Source organism: Castor canadensis, chromosome 2, assembly GCF_047511655.1.
Source record: "Castor canadensis chromosome 2, mCasCan1.hap1v2, whole genome shotgun sequence".
NCBI lineage: Eukaryota > Metazoa > Chordata > Mammalia > Rodentia > Castoridae > Castor > Castor canadensis.
Window position 1 is genome coordinate 81,528,518 of NC_133387.1, and position 17,103 is coordinate 81,545,620.

Sequence of the window (17,103 nt, forward strand, 5' to 3'; positions counted from 1 at the left end):
TACACAATTATCCCTAGTATACTTGGGGTATTGGACCCCCACAGATAACAAAATCCTTGGATGCTGAAGTTAGTTATATGAATTGATGTATTTGCATATAACCTATATACATCCTCCTGTATTCTATAAACCATTGCTAGATCACTTCTAATACCTAATTCAGTGTAAATAATATCCTCAGACCAAGATCGTTCTATCTGTACCTTCCACATAGCTAGAATTATAGTGCTTATCACCATGCCTGGCTTGTTTGTTGAGATGGAGTCTCACTAACTTTTTGTCCAGGCTGGCCTTGAACTGAGATCCTCTGAATCTCTTCCTCCCAAGTAGCTGGGACTGTGAGCATCAGCCATCACACCCAGTTGACAGATTTTTTTTTTTTTGAGTGATACTGTGGTTTGAACTCAGGGCCTCACACTTGGCTAGGTGGGCACTCTACTACTTGAGCCAAGCTTCCAACTCTTATAACTACTATTTATTTCTATGGTTACAGAACTTTATTACTTATAAGCTGATCATCAGTGACTCACATCTGTAATCCTAACAGATGTGGGAGGCTGAGATCAGGAGGATTATGGTTTGAGGCCAGCCCAGGAAAAAAGTTCACAGGACCCCATCTCAACCAGAAGATGGGCATGGTGGTGCGTATCTGTGTTGGAGGCTGAGATCAGTAGAATCATGGTTTCAAGCCTGCCCAGGCAAAGAAGTTTGCAAGTTCCCCATCTCAATGGGAAAAGGCTGGATGTAGTGACATGGGCCTGTCATCACAATGATGGCTAAAACAGAATTATGGTCCAGGCCAGCCTAGGTAAGAAGTGAGACCATACATCCAAAATAACCAGAGCAAAAAGGGCTGGAGCTGAGTCAAGCAGGAGAGTGCCTGTTTAGCAAGCACGAGGCCCAGTTCAACCCTCAGTACCACCAAAAATAATAAATTTTATTACTTATGAAAGAATATCATCAGAGAAATCTTAATCTTGAGAGACAATATAAAACCCTTAACATGTGATTCTGTGCACATAATGTTTACACACTGTGTCTTTAATCACCTTTCATTTGACTGGACTTCTGTGAAAAATGAATCAGTAATGTACAGTGACAGTTTGTCAATGATTATGAAAACACTTGAATGTATAAATGTCCCTTCAAGATGTAACATGCTACTGTTGTTACAACCAGTTCTTGAACCAAATACTGGTCATATATCAGGTTTGAGTCTGGGAAGGCTGAATATCTGGGCACAAATAAGAAAATATTCAATGCTAAAACACTTATAATCCACATTATACTAATTTTCTTTTAGAAATTGTTATGAGACCTTCATTTATCTACTTGGTAAACACTCTAACAGCTCTTTGGGAACAAAACACTGAATAAGACAGTTTCCTCACCTTTGTGGGGACTTAAAATCTAGGAAATGATAAATATTGAATATGTCATGTCTATCCATACTTAATCTTTGTGAAAAGTGGCTCAAAGACTTGCATATAAGACCTAAGATCATTAAACGTCTAGAAGAAAACATATGGGAAAAGCTCCTTGAGATTGGTCTTAACAATCATTTTTGTGACTTGACACCAAAAGCACAATCAACAAAAGCAAAAAATAAGATTAAAAAAAAGAAAACAAGTGGTACTATAAAACAGAGAAGTGTGGGGTATATCTTATTATGGTTTTGATTCTCATGTTCCTGGTGATTAGTGATGTCAGGCATGTTTGCATATACTGGTTGGCCAGTTGGTGTGTCATCGTTGGAATGTTCAGATCTTTTGTTCATGTTTAATTTAGGTTTTTTTTTTTTTTGCTATTGAGTTGTATGCATTCTGATATCAGAGTAATGACCCTATATCAAATGTGTGGTTTACAAATATTTTCTCCCATTCCATATGTGGTTGTTTCATTTTTAAAATTGTTTCCTTTGCTTTGCAGAAACTTTTTAGTTTGATATAGTCATACTTTGTTGTTTCGTTTTAGTTTTTTGTTTTGGTTATTTGTGCACTGGTGTTAAATCACAAAAGTCTCTGTTGAGACCACTCTCAAGGAGTTTTTTTCTAGGTGTTTGATGATTTGATCTTCTAAGCCTTTGATCCATTTTGTGTTGTTTTCTTTTTTTTTTTTTTGGTATGACATAAGGGTCCAATTTAATTTCTTTGCATTTGGATATCCAGCCTTTCCCATACCATTTCATTTGTGGAAGAGACTAGCCTTTCCCTATGTTGTATTTTTCATGTCCATATTGAAAATGAGTTGAAACTTATTTCTGGACTTTCTCTTCTGCTCCATTGACCTGTATGTTTGTTTCTCTGCCATTACCATAGTGGTTTGGTTACTACAGTTCCAGTGAATTGAAGTGAGGTGTAATGTCTCCAGCTCTGTTCTGTTCTTGATTGCTTTAGCTAGTCAAGGTCTTTGGTGGTCTTGTTCAAATTTTAAGATTGCCTTTTCTTTGTGAAAAATGCCATTGGATTTCTGATGTAAGCTGCATTGAATCTATGGGTTACTGGCATAGTTAGGGACATACAGGGAGAAATTTTTCCAACTTATGGACAGGGAATACCTTTTCAGTTATTTGTGTCTTTTACAATTGATTTCTTCAATGTTTTACAGTTTTTCAATGTACAGATTTTTCACTTCCTTGGTTGTGGGTGGGAATGTAAAATAAAATAGCCAATATAAAAAATGGTATGGCTGTTCCTCAAAAAACTTAAAAATAGAATTAGCATATAATCTAGCAATCTCACTTCTGGTATATATTCAAGGGAAATAAAATCACTCTCTCCATGATTATTTGCATTCACCTGAGCATTGCAACATCATTCACAATAGCTATTGTATGGTAGCAACCTAAGTGTTTGTTTATAGATGGAAAAAGAAAATACCATGTGTGTGTGTGTATGTATCCACATGTACACATGATGGACTACTATTCAGCCTTCAAAAAGAAGAAAAGTCCTATCATTTTCAGCAACATGGATGAGTCCGAAAGACATTATGCTCCATGAAATAAAGCAGACGTGGAAACACAAATACTGTGTCATCTCACTTATATGTGGAATCATTTTTTAAAAAAGGTCAAACACATATCAATAGAGAATGGAATAAGGAAAAACAGGAGATATTGGTCAAAGGGTACAGTCTTCATTTGTAAGATGAATATATTCAGAAGACCTAATATACAATGTGGGCAACCATAGTTAAAGCTAATGTATTTTATTTATCCTTAATTTTGCCAAGAGAGTGAATCTCAGATATCCTCACCAAATCCAAAGACAGTATAACTACGTCAGTTGATGTGTCAACTAGCTTGATTGTGGTAGTCTTTTCACAATGTATATGTGTGTCAAAGTATGACACTGTGCACCTTAAATATATACAATTTTTATTTGTCAATTAGACCTCAATAAAGTGGAGGAAAGTGAAGATGAAGTAGGCTAAGTAAATATTTTAAAAGCTGCTGTATATTCTGATGGCTAACTTGCATATATTTCATTTCTCTGAGCAAGCTTTCCTTTGTAGTTGACTTAGAACTAATTCTCTCTGCAATGCCTCATGTGTAGCCACAGTTCCTTTGCCTTGGAGGTGGTAGCTAGGCCTATGAAGGCTGCAAAAGAGGGAGATGCCAGTGTAAGTCCCTTGTCTCTGGATTGGCAGTGTGGTTAATAGCTCTGTGATACGATCTCTTCATCTGAGGGGTAGGGTCTAATTGTAAGGTACACTACATGATGCAGGCACTGTGCTTAGTAGGCACTTAGAAAACCACATCTCATTCTTCTCCCTTCCCATTCTGTCACATGACCTTCTCCAGAGTGCAGGCAGAGCAGTCTCAGGAAGTCTGCAGGGTTAGGGCTTCCTCCGGCTGGGCTTGTCGATAGCACAATAGGGAACCTGGCTTTAACAGTAGGCTTTGTGGGCCTGAGAGCTTCTGATGACCTGTCCTACTCACTTACCAACTCTTTCAGGTGCTAACAGTGTGTACTTGACCTTTGCAGAGCTAAAGTGAGAAAAAGGATAGCATTATATGGTCCATAACATGCCACCTAGAATTAAGACAGTTTTTATTTTCCTTTTTCAAATAAGCCTGGAGTGAGGCAGGAGTCTTTTTGTGTAAATAATCATGCTAGCAAAATAACCACCTAAGAGATTATCTTTCAAACTTTTCTGACCACAATTTACCATACCAAATATTTTATTTCAGATTATTCACGTATGTATGTATACACTCAAAATGGAAATTAGTTTCACAAAAGAATAAGTACTCTCACCATCTGTAATGTATCTATTCCTTTCAGCTCAATGAGTTGTCATTCGTATTATTCCATTTCCTTCCTTTCCATTCTAAAAGAAGAGACCAGCAGTTTGGAAAACATTTATCCAAGAGATCAATGGGCCTAACCAAGATTAGGAATGTAAATAAGAAGAATGGAGTAGGATAAAGTCTTCAGCTGTAAATATGTTCTCAGTAACCATTACTCTCTTGTATCCTAAAAACAAGAAAATGCATGGGAATTGTGAGGTGAATCTTTCTAAAGAAGAATATAACTTGTTATTTAGCTCTTACTATAGCTTTTAAAAAAGTTAACCTGATTTTATTTGTTAAACCTTTTAGTCATTCCTGTTGTGGTTAAATTATTGACTGGATCACCATTTGCGTGGGGTGGTCAGTTCCATGCAGCCAGGAAACCCTGCTTCTGCACCTGACTTTGTCATTATTTACTGACTCATTTACCATCTCTCAGGGTCCTTCATCTAAATGAGGGGAAATAATCCTTGTCTCTTCCCAGGACCAACTGGGATAACAAATTTGAAATTGTTGTATAAACTAAAGCACTTTACAAAGGTGAAGACTATTGGCCTGTTAGATTTTGTATTTATAACTCTATCCTTTAAAAAATATTCCTCTTAGATTTCTCAGTTGAACACTCTGATTACACTTTTGTTGGGAGAACTTCCACCTGGAGACAGGCAGAAGATCATGACAATTTGTACCATACATGTCCATGCCAGAGATGTGGTGGCAAAACTTATTTCTCAGAAGGCAAGTTTTCTGTAGAAATGTTATCTTTTGTTGTTTCCTGAAAGTGATATTGATTGTCAGAATAGTTCCAAGAAAGTAATTTTTTTTAAGTTTGCATAGTTTAGTCCTGAGGTATTGTAGTTATTTTGGGTGCATTGGGTTTGGGGTAACTAACATATTATCCTGATGAGAGCTATTCCAAGTGATTTCCCAAAAGGTTTTGCCAAGTTAGGATCCTCATATCATTCAAAAATTACTCAAGGAGGAAGAACTATGAGCAGTCATTGTGTTCATCTCCCTGACTTTTGGCTTTTCTGTATGTAACTATCTTGGGCCATTTGTCTGTAAGTCTCATCTCTGTGACTTACACAGCCAGTGGCAATAAGATAGTATAGGTCTCAGCCAACTCTGCGTGGCATTGATCCATTTCTCCTGGAAGAAATCAATGTTGGTCATAATTCTAGGTCATCCCCTGTCTTTTTCCTTTCATGGCTAAATAATGTACTTTCTTATAAGAAGTTATTTTCTAATCCTTTCAGTGTATTAATAACTTTTTCTCCCATCTCTTCCAAAGTCCACGTGTCTCTTAGACACTGGCAGTGTTTAATGTGAAAGGAGAATTCTTTTTATCACCCTCCTCCCCCAAAATACACTTGTTCTTACAAATATCAGAAGTATATTTGGAGGGGAGTGTGTATAAAAACAATTCCTTTCAAAATTTGAATGCACACATGTATTCTGAAACACTGTGGTTTTTTTCTGCTTAGTTCTCCATCTATTAAAATCAAAGTGAACTTGAATTCACTTCATAAACTATAAGAAAGTGCTTCTTCACTTTAGCCGTAAGCATAAGTAACCATTGCTTAGTCTAGCTCCAGGACCACTAGCGAACACTTCTTTAAATTTAATCTAAGAATGAACCTTGCGAAATACCACTTACCATGTGTTTTTATATTGATAATGAACTATTAACAACTGTTCTTTGTCTGTGACCTTATACCTTCTTATATATTTTATACCATTTTATCAGTCTGGTGATTGGCTTGCAGTGAGATCAATTATGATTAAACTTTATTTCATACTAAAGGAGATACTTTGTCTAAATCTCAGAAATACAAAATACATGAACATGCAGTGCTGAATACTATACAATCAGCAGAAAATTAGTAGTCAAGAATTTTGGTAACTTGAAGTGACTTCCCAGAAACTGAAGTGTCTTATGTACCTTTAAAGAGATAGGATTTTTTTTTCCAAACTGAAAGATAGATAGGATTGAGTAAGGTGGAAAAGAACAGCAATGAAAAAATATTTTTATTTGGTCCAATGAAAGATGAAGCAGAAAATATACTAAAAGCAGACTGGTTTTAGAATGAATGTGGTTGAAAATGTAGTTTATTATCCCCAACATGTAGAAATTATGGGTGGTGTGCCATTTTAGCACATAAAGTATTTTATCCATTGGATTTCAGTGAAATGAGTATAAAGATATGTAAGTTATCTAATTCCTTGGGGTGATTCATAAAGGGGGAAAAAGCATTGCTTGAACAAATCGATATTGTTTTATTAAAAGACACCTTTGCTAAACACACATTTCTAGGTAGTCAACCCACATGTAATTACAATTTGTAATAGCATGCAAAAAATTTCCTATCTGTGAAATTTTAGAAGTAAAATGTAAGCCAATAGAGCTGATTAAATTAGTCTTGTTGCCTCAAAACTACCTGGGTCTAATGTATAACGATTACACAATGATTTTAGGTTGTCAGTCCCCAAGCTTTCGCTTGGCTGTCTCAACTTCGTCACCAGTGGGAGGATACCCAGAAACACTGTTTTGTTAATATTTGTGATGCCCAGTTCCAGTACTTCTATGAATACTTAGGAAACAGTCCCCGGCTGGTGATCACACCTCTAACTGACAGGTAACAATTATAAGTTTAAGTCCAAGGAGAAAATCCAGCCCCCCCCCCAAAAAAAATGCCCTAGCAGGGGTGGAGATGTGTGAGAATGAAAAGAAAGGAATGAGAGAAAATGATAAACAAACTTGTACATGAAGTGCAAATAGTATGCATATGAACTAATTTTGTAAGACAGTGAATGTTGGATGTTTGTTAGAGACAAGTTAAAGAAAACTGAATTAGAGAAAGAGAATTACAGAAGCTGTGCAATATACTTATAGTGGAACCATAAGGGAATAAATATGACTCAAGACAGCTTCTGATCCCTGAGTGAATTTTGCCCAGTTACCTACATCTAACATCCTGTTATCAGGATCTGTCACCATCTTCCCCCTCCATCCTTAACTGGAAGTATAAAAATAACTAGGAATTCCCTGTGTTCAAATTCATTTAGGAAGAACTGCAACACAGTGAAAGGAAGAGAAGGAGGAGAACGTGAGCTTTGTTACGTGATTGAATAAAGGTGTATGAAGTGCTGTGCTAATTCCGGTTCCATTAGTGAGCATATAGGGGCTTTGCTTTCATAGGGATTACTTTCTGGTTGAGTATAGCATCTGAGTAGATGAGGATGAAGAGAACTATAAAAAAAAATAAGGTTATTTTACATGATAATATGTGCTATGAAAAAAAAAAAACAAAGGATGGGCTATTGGAGTAGCTCAAGTTGTAGAGCGCCTGCCTAGCAAACGTGAGACTTTGAGTTCAAACCCTCAGTACCACCAAAAAAAAAAAAAAAAACAAACCCACGAACAGACACTATTAGAAAGGGTCTTCAAGGAAAAGACTACTTCAGGTTGAGTGTCCTTATCTGAAATCCTTGGGTCCAGAAGTGTTTTAGATCTTAGAAGTTTTTTGAATTTTGGAATGTTTGTGTAGACTTGACTGGTTGGGCATCCCTAATATGAAAATTCAAAATCTGAACCTTTGTAGGCATTATTGTCTCAAGTTGGATGTATGGATTGTGAGAGAACATTTGAACTAGGACCTACATGAGAATGCAGACTCACCTACACACATATTTGGGGCAGAAAGTTATAGGTAAAGTCAGGTACAAAGTTGTAGAGTAACTTCTGCTGACTTATTTGGTGGGAGAAACATATTTCATCATTTGCATTTATGAAAGAGAAATCATACCTCAAGATCATGGCAATGCCTCTGATTATCCTGTATCACCAAAGTGTAGACAAATTCAAATATACACCCGTAAAGCTGGGTGACTGTAGTAGTCCCAAGAGGTTTATGGGACTGCCTCACTAGCTTTGTGACTGATCATATACGTACTAATCTGCCCATGGCTTCATCATTTGTATATTGTATAGCTTCTATGACTGTCTAATTCAGTTCTCTTTAATTTGTTTCTGATATAAATTGTTCACTGTCTTCATTAGTTAATTCATGTACTGCTTTCAGTGTGAGGGGTTGAAATTTGTAGCTTCTTGTTGCATGTGTTGAGAATCTCTTATACACACGCTGTGAACAGAGAAGAGGAGAAGCGAAGCCAGGGGTGTAAGAGAGCAAGGCCAGAAGCATTGTAAAGTCTATCAATAGTGAAGACTGTAAGCTTATTAGATTTCTGAATAAAAATCTCTGTGTGCTTTATTTGGAAATTAAAGAGAAGATGAGTGTTCATTCCGATGGTGTGGATAGTGATGGAAAAGATGTTTACATTATGTATATTTCATTTGTTTCTTCCTTTGGATTATTTACTGTTTATATTAACATAGTGATGCCTTTAAAATACTTTCAGTGTGTCTCATTTGACACTTGATGTTGACCATTCCTTTGTGAGGTAGGTGGGGTATATAAGTGTCCCCTTCATATATTACAAGACTTAGGTCAACCGACTTATACTGGGTAGGCTTCTGCTGGGACACAGATGTGTTAGTTAGGAGGATGCAGGCTACACTGCTGTTATAGAGAGGCAAAAATACCATGGCTTGAAGATGTGGATGTCTCACTTGTGTAACAGTCCAGAGGTGAGGCGGGCCAACAGTGCAGGCTGGCATGTCGCTGACATGCTAAACATGAGTTCCACATTTGTTTCAACTAATGGAAACAGGACCGCAGGTCAACAATCCGTAAGGATGTATCCTAGGAACACCATTTCTACACATACCACATTGGTTGGGGCTTGGTCACTTGTCCATTCCTGCTTGGAAGGCAGGTAGAAAATGTAGATATAGGTGACTGTATGCTTAGTCCAGACCTGGAACCCTGGAACAGACTATAAGGGGATAGATTGTCTCTTCTACAAAAAGTGCTCTGATTCCTAGTCTAGTAGTCTTTCCACTCCATTTCATTGTAAGATGCACATAAACATGCAATTGATATAAAATATGGAAACATTTCCCATTTTCATGAGCAATTTATTGTTTGCATAGTGCTTTGAATTCTTCAAGGCATTTACCATGAGCTTTCTTCCTACATCCATACAATAAGCCTTGTTTTGTGGCAGAGACTAAGGTGTGTTGATGTTAAAAGGTTTAAGATTAACATCTGAAGATCAGCAAAGTAGATCCTAGTCCCTGGTCTCCTGACCTCCATGTGTATGTGTTCCCATTAGATCACTGTCTATGCTAAGACAAAAAATAAGGTATAACCCTGAAGAACCCCAACAACACCAGCCACTTCAGGTCCTTGCCATTTGTTAGTCTTTCCTTCTTTTGCAAGTATTAAATTCTGTCCTCACATGATTTTTCTCAGTCTTGGAACCACTTGAATTTTTCCTGAAAAAATATGTATTATATCCTAAGTTCAAACCCCAGCACCACCACCAAAAAAAAAAAAAAAAAAGGAAAATAAAAGATTCTAATGACCTACATGAGTGTAGCAACACTTTCAAAATGAATTCCTCAAATACATTTTAATATAATAAATTATGCCATATATTTACATGTTGTGTTATCTTATGTATTGAAATAGGTACATTTTTACCTAAGTTTACATCTCTTAATGAGATGTAAGTACTAATTTAATGCAGTCAGTGTTTAATTCATTTATCATCCAAGACGCTACTACTGCATTCTAGATCTAGGCTTCTTAAGCTATTTTTTAATTTAAAAAATCAATTTCCCCTAATGTTTTATAGAACTCACATACTAAACTGTAATTTTTATGTTTTCTGTTGTGTAAAGGTGTTATATTACTTTAACTCAATCACTTCATCTAACCATGAGTGGGGCTCCAGCTGGCCCAGCTGGTACAGGGAAAACAGAGACCACCAAAGATCTTGGACGTGCTCTTGGCATGATGGTTTATGTATTCAACTGTTCAGAACAAATGGATTACAAAGTGAGTTATTAAATGGTGCATAAAATGATGTATTCTGACAACATCATTCCTACTTGGAATGAGCCAAAATATAGATTGAGTTCCTTTATCTAGAATGCTTGGGTCAAGAAGTATTTCAGATTTCAGATTTTTTTTTTGGATTTTGAAATATTTTCATATATGTAATGAGATACCTTGGGAATGGGACCCAAGTCTAAGCACAGAATTTGTAAGTCTATATACACCTTATACACATAGATAAAAGGTAATTTTACACAGTAATTTTGTGGCTGAAACCAAATGTCATGGTGTGGAATTTTCCACTTCTGGTGTCATGTGGGTGCTAGAAAAATCTTTGAATTCTGGAGCATTTCAGATTTTGGATTTTCAGATTAGGTATGTTCAACCTACAAATGCTTAAAACCCCCATCTGTTAAACTCTGAATGCTTCACTCTGTCACCTAGTCCATAGGAAATATCTATAAGGGCTTGGTGCAGACAGGAGCGTGGGGCTGCTTCGATGAGTTCAATCGCATTGTCGTGGAAGTTCTGTCCGTGGTGGCAGTACAAGTGAAAATGATTCATGATGCCATCAGAAACAGGAAAAAGAGGTGAGTGTCACATGGCTTAAAAAATAGACTAACATGGAATAATGTAGGTAACCTCATCTTCATAGTCTATTGCTACCTCTCTAGGTCTCATGAAATGGATAAAATAAGAGAGTAATTAATTTGGAAGAATTATTTTGAATTTTCTCCCATTTTCTTTAGTGGTTTTTCCATATTGACTGCAATAAAGGTATATTACATTACTTGAATCACTTGAACAGCTTTTAGGATGGTAAATCCAGTGATCAGTTCTCAGGCTTCATTTTTCTTGCCCTTTGGCAGTTGGTGGCTCTCTACAACAGAACACAGGTTTCTTCTTGTGGGTTGCAGGGCACCATTTCTCCCACTTCTCCCTCTCCTCATAGCTGCTCTATTGATAGTTGCTTCTAACCTACAAAATGGGTAAAGAGCAGTGCTTACCTTATAGATTACCAGTAATTAAATGTAAACAGCACAAGGGCTAGCTACTTGTTTTATTGCTTTTGTTTCCTGAGCTATTAATGTTGGGTGTCATGAGCTTAGTCTTTGGGCTCCTTTTCTCTGTCTCCCTTGGTGATTTCATCCAGGGCCCTGGGTGAATCAAATCATCTCCATACTGCTGGCTCCCACATGCACAGACTTCCTGTCACCTGTCACTAGATTTCTGGAACCAGCTGCCATAGGGCACCAAAATCAAAGTCCTGATATTTTCACCAACACGTGCTTTGTTAGGTGATATCTTCCTGCTCTCCCAGGAACTGGGGCAAATCTACTTCTCACCATGTGCATACTCCAAAAGGTGAAACAACTCAATTTTAGGTTTTCATGGCTCATTTTGATAAATAAGTATAATACACAGCACAATTCTAGTTCTCTTTGTAATATTTTTTTGTATACATATGCAACTTCATTTATCTGGCCTATTCATTCTTCTCATTTTTAAGGTATTTTGCTCAGGTAACTGTCTTGTACATGGGAACATTTTCAATCTGCCTCCCCATTGGTGAAGGATTATCCATCTCCTTGGAACTGTGCACCTGTTCTAGAAGCTTCCAGTTTGTCAGGGGCAATATCTGGATGTTTCTACCTACTAGAAAATCACTCAGTCTCTTTACTGCTTGGTTCTGACTCACCAGTCTTCTGCATCCTGATGTCTGTTGGCTTACCCACTCCTACTCAAATGCCATATTAAAAAAGTCCTGTTATTTTTTATTTGATCTCCAGCCATATTTTATTTGGCTTTTAGTCAAAATCTATTTATTTGATGAAACCCAGATGTCATTTGAGGCCGTCCTTTGTTACAGAGATTTATATAACTGATCTATGCAGTGAATTTGAAAATCTCCTGCTATACTTCTCATTAGTCCCCTCTGCATGTCTGAGCCATCTCTCTTTGTCCTTAGGCTAGCCCATGTGCAGACACTGAGGTTCGTTTGTGATTTTGTGAGTTGATTAAATTCCTTTTAAACTCAAGTACTTAAGAGATGGATCATGCCTCAGCCACAAAGCTTTCCAGCATCTTGCTGGCTTCAATCACTGGAAGTCCATACCTTTGAGTGGTAGCTGGCCTGCCTGTGTATGATGGGAGAGAGGACAGTTACTCTATGACAGTAGCCACCTCAGTCTGGGAGCAGCCCTGTCAGACCTGTCTACCTTTTCTCATGACATTCTGGGAAATAAACATTTCTCCATTTTTACCTTGACTGTACAAAACCCACCTTCTCTTAATATCTAAGACACTCAGAGTCCTAAACTTCCATGTTTTTGCCCTCCCTGTTTGGACATACAGGCCCAGCTCCTGAACTACTTCAGCCCTCCGCTTTCTCTTGCTGAGAAAGCCTTACATTTTGTTTTGCTTATCCCACCTGAAAGTTTTCTTCTACTTGTCTCAGTTTGGCTCCTACAGCCCCTACATACCCTCACCCTGGCCATCAGCACCTTAATTGAACCCAGGCAAATTTTGCTGAAAATCATTGCTTCTCCTTGCTTTCAAGCTAACATCTGCTGAGCGGTTACTGTGTCCTAGGCATTGTGCTCTTAGCCACCATATTCATAATCTCTTTTAAATCCTCATATAATCCAATAAATTGGGTAATATTATTATCCTTTCCTTTATTAGATGAGGGGATTGGAACATGCAGAGGATAATTAACATGCCTAAAGTGACACAGCTGGACTCTGAACACTCAGTCTGGCACCAGACCTAATTGTCCTAATGACCAACCATGCTGTTCTACCTTTTAGAAGTGTGACACAGATGTTAACTGAAGGAATAAAAGAGAGGGAGGAATGAAGGGAGAAAGGGAAGCAAATAGACAAAGTCATGCAAAGACAAAACAGGGAGTCCCTTTCTCATCTTAGCGTGGACATTCTCATAGTAATTCATTCAAGGAATTGCAACTCATATAAAAGGCAAAAATGCCATCACCTCTCATCAAATGTTAAAGTAGTCAAGTCCTCACCTTCTAGGATACTATAGCTCTGCAAAATTAAACAAGAATATGTCCCATATTTGTAATTCTGGGGGAAGGGATGGTATTTTTAATAAACACGCTTCAAGACATATTCAAAATATGTATGCTTATGAATCCTAAAGAAAATTACACAGAATAAACAGCATCTTAATAATAATTTGCATTTTGCAGTGGCTTGCATTTGTCAATGTGCATTCATATTCAGTGAACACATTTAATTCCATCAGCGTTCTGTTTATGGTAGATTTGTATTTCTTGGAGAAGATATCACACTGAAGCCATCAGTTGGAATATTTATTACTATGAACCCAGGATATGCTGGTCGCACTGAATTACCAGAAAATCTCAAAGCTCTTTTCAGGCAAGTGCTGTGCTCTGTGCTTTAGCATCTGGTGAACTCATGCCACCTAATGTCGTTTGTTTGCACTATTAAGTGGTTTTGTTTTTGCTGGAGAAATTCTATGGAAAATTATTATTTCTTATTATTTCTTTGGGATTCCTTTGTAGAGAGAACTTCCTTCATGATCAATTAACCCTTGTGGATTATGAAGCCAGTATTCAAAAGTGGCATTTAAGTTATGTGGTAAAATCTGAATATTAGCTCTGTGTTACGATGTTTTATTAAGACATAATTTTGTACAAATGATGAAATATTTGGAAATACAGAAAAAAATAAATAAAAATATAGTACCACCACCTAGAAATAATGATGATTATACAATTTGTATTTTATGAAGTTAAGATATTACAGTAGGCATGATTTTTATTTAGTTATGTTCACTTAGTATTTTTTTCAGGGCTTAAGAAGGGCTGGTTTAATTAATTAAATATAGGAATGAGGCCAAGAGGGAAGGTACATCATTTACTATCTCATGCTACTACTGTGTTAAGGATATTTTTGTTTGATTTTGTAAGCAAAGATTATGATTGTAATGCGGACATCATGAAATTAGTTGGGGAGTGTTCTCTATTTTCTTAAAACTTTGTGGAGAATCACTACTATTTATGCCTTCGTATTTGGTAGAATTAACTAGGGAAACTGTCTGGACCTAGATTCTTCTTCATGGGAATCTTACTAAAGGCTTACCAGTTTTATTTTTCAGGAGTTCTTTAGGATTAACAATCTATGTCTTCAACTACTCAGTGTGTCTTCAACATAATAATAGCCATTTTGCATGTGATGTATGAACCTCTAGAGTTTTCACTGTGATTCCTTTCAGTTCTCTTAAACCTAAAATTTGCTTGCCTATCCATTTAGATATTTAACCATATTTCTTTTGCATTTTGTTCTAATTTTTAAGTATCATTCATATAACAAAAACTTTGGTAGGGCACATGAAATGAGTATTTCTTTTCCCTAATAGTTCACCAAATATTCTAACATCCTGTGCTGAATGAGTTTTTTTCCCCCTCACAATATCAGCTTTCTCTGGCATAGTAATTTTTTTTTTTTTTTTTTTTTTTTTTTTTTGGTGGTACTGGGGTTTGAACTCAAGGTTTTGTAGCTCTACCACTTGAGCCACACCTGCAGTCCATTTAGCTCTGTTTTGTTTTGTTTTGTTTTTTTGGGAGAAGGTCTTACTTTTTCCCCAGGCCAGCCATCTCCTATTTTATTCTTTCGGCTATTGCTGGGATGACAGGCATGTATTATCACACTCAGCTTTTTTCCATTGAGATGGAGTCTCACAAATTCCCTTCTCCCTCCCAGGCTGGCCTCAAACAGCAGTCCTCCTGAGCTCAGTCTCCCAAGTAGCTAGGATTACAGGTGTGAGCCACTAGCACTCAGCTAGCATAGTAATTTTATAATGTCTAATTTTCTTGAAAACAATTTCTTGATAGAGATAACTACCCTGGGAATGAACATAATGATTGCAGAATAGTTTTGTTTGAAAATTGTATACCTTTCCATTGATTTATATTTGTAATCTAATTTATCTCATGAACCTTTTTCATTAGGGTCTTAAAGTTGTCTTGTGATGTTTTCATGAAATTTATTTAATAAATCAAGTGCAGCATCATTTATGTTAGCTTACCATGGTCAGGAAAATTTGGATAGAGAAAGTAATATTCATGAGTGGGGTCAGTATGCTGGGGCCCTAAGAATCTCCTGATTTCTCCACTTTACCAACCAAGTAGCCTAGGACATGTGCCTGAACTTCTGGGGACATCAGTCTGCACATCTGTAAAAGGCAGATAAGAAAAGTAGCCTCTTAGCATTGCTGGACAAAAGTGACAGAGTGCATGGAAAGCTTTTAGCACTCTACATGGCTCGGTCACTGTGGGCTGGGGACGTAGCTCAGTGGTAGAAGAACTGCTTAGTGTGTGCATGCCCCAGCTTCTATTCCTAGCACCATAAAATGTATTTTCTATATAACATAAACATAAAACAAGTAAATATGCTAGCCTTCCCTCTTGCCCCCCACACCTATTTTCTCTTCATCTTTACTCTTCTGACACATAATGAATAGTAAATGTGAGGAAGAAAATGGGGATCTGCTTAGACAGGTTCAATAACCTAAGCCCAAGAAATTTTGGGGGAATTTTTAGGGTGAAAATTAAATGTGCAGGAAGTAGACAATATATTTAGAGATGTACTTTTTGGAATACACAGTTTTCAAAGTCAAAAGTAATGGACTCGTTTATTGACTCTTGTTGCTTCTCTGTTCTTGACTTGAATTTTTTCAAATAGTGGTGTTACTTGCAACTGTCCTTGGGGAGGACTTTTTGGAAGGCACCCTCTACAAGCAGGGGAATTTGGAATTTAAAACTATATTTTTCTGAATTTTCATTTTAAAAGAGTCTCCAGTCTGGGTTGTGCTAGGGATGACTGTAAAACTTTTGAGAGCAGATAGCCAAGCGTTCATGAATTTTGTAAGCTGAGTGTTAAGCACAGCCACTAATGAAAACCAAATGAAATGAATGTTTTATAAATCAATTGTGCTATAACAGCAGTGGGGGATACTTAAAACTCATGACTTCCTAATTGTTTACTTTAATGATACATTTGTCTGTATGGTGGTGACCTACTTCACACTTCTTCCCACTTCTGTGTTTAGTGATGGCTGGCTTGAAGCCAGCCATGAGGGAAGGATTTAGTCTAGGGACATCAGCAAATGCTGTTTTCTGGGCAGTTGGTTGTTCAGCCTTTACCAGTACACCACTAACCACAGGTAAAGACTAGCCTCTTTCTGCAGTGACAGCTTCCACACTAGAAGCTTGGAGGCTGCTGTGAAACTCAGTGGTAGAGCACCTGCTTTAGCATGCTTGAAGCTATGGGTTCAGTCCCCTGTCACCAAAAGCAAATACACAAACACACACCAGAATATACCCATAGAGTTTCTTGAATCTCCTCCATCCAGGCTTCTACCATTTCTTCCTTCCCTTTTCTAGGTTTTTGGTCACTAATGAAAAGGTCTTGCTAGCTGTGACTGACAGAGGTAATTATGACCTGCTTAGGAGTGATGAGAATGTTGGCACAGACTAATCACTTGATTTAAGTAATTTGTACTTACAATTTTATCACATTTTAAAACTCAATTTCTTATTTTTGTCATAGACCCTGTGCCATGGTGGCCCCCGACACGGAGCTGATCTGTGAAATCATGTTAGTGGCTGAAGGTTTCATGGATGCACGCTCATTAGCCTGCAAGTTCGTTTCATTGTATACGCTCTGCAAGGAGCTCTTGTCCAAGCAGGTGAGGGCTCTTTTGCCTTTTTTTCTTGTTTTTTTTTTTTTATATCCCATTAAAACAGTTTGTAAAATATGGCTGATGGGTAATTTAACATTCAAATTACACCTAGAC

The 17,103-nt window shown here is 37.2% G+C and overlaps 1 protein-coding gene across 1 annotated transcript in view; it reads left to right on the forward strand.

Moving 5' to 3' along the window:
- The window catches only part of Dnah11 (dynein axonemal heavy chain 11), a 302,556-nt gene that overhangs the window by 110,806 nt on the left and 174,647 nt on the right, over window positions 1-17,103 (forward strand). Inside the window, 6 exon segments of the mRNA XM_074065140.1 lie at window positions 4,904-5,035; window positions 6,773-6,933; window positions 10,104-10,260; window positions 10,705-10,850; window positions 13,545-13,661; window positions 16,857-16,995. Coding sequence (XP_073921241.1) covers window positions 4,904-5,035; window positions 6,773-6,933; window positions 10,104-10,260; window positions 10,705-10,850; window positions 13,545-13,661; window positions 16,857-16,995 — 852 coding nt within the window.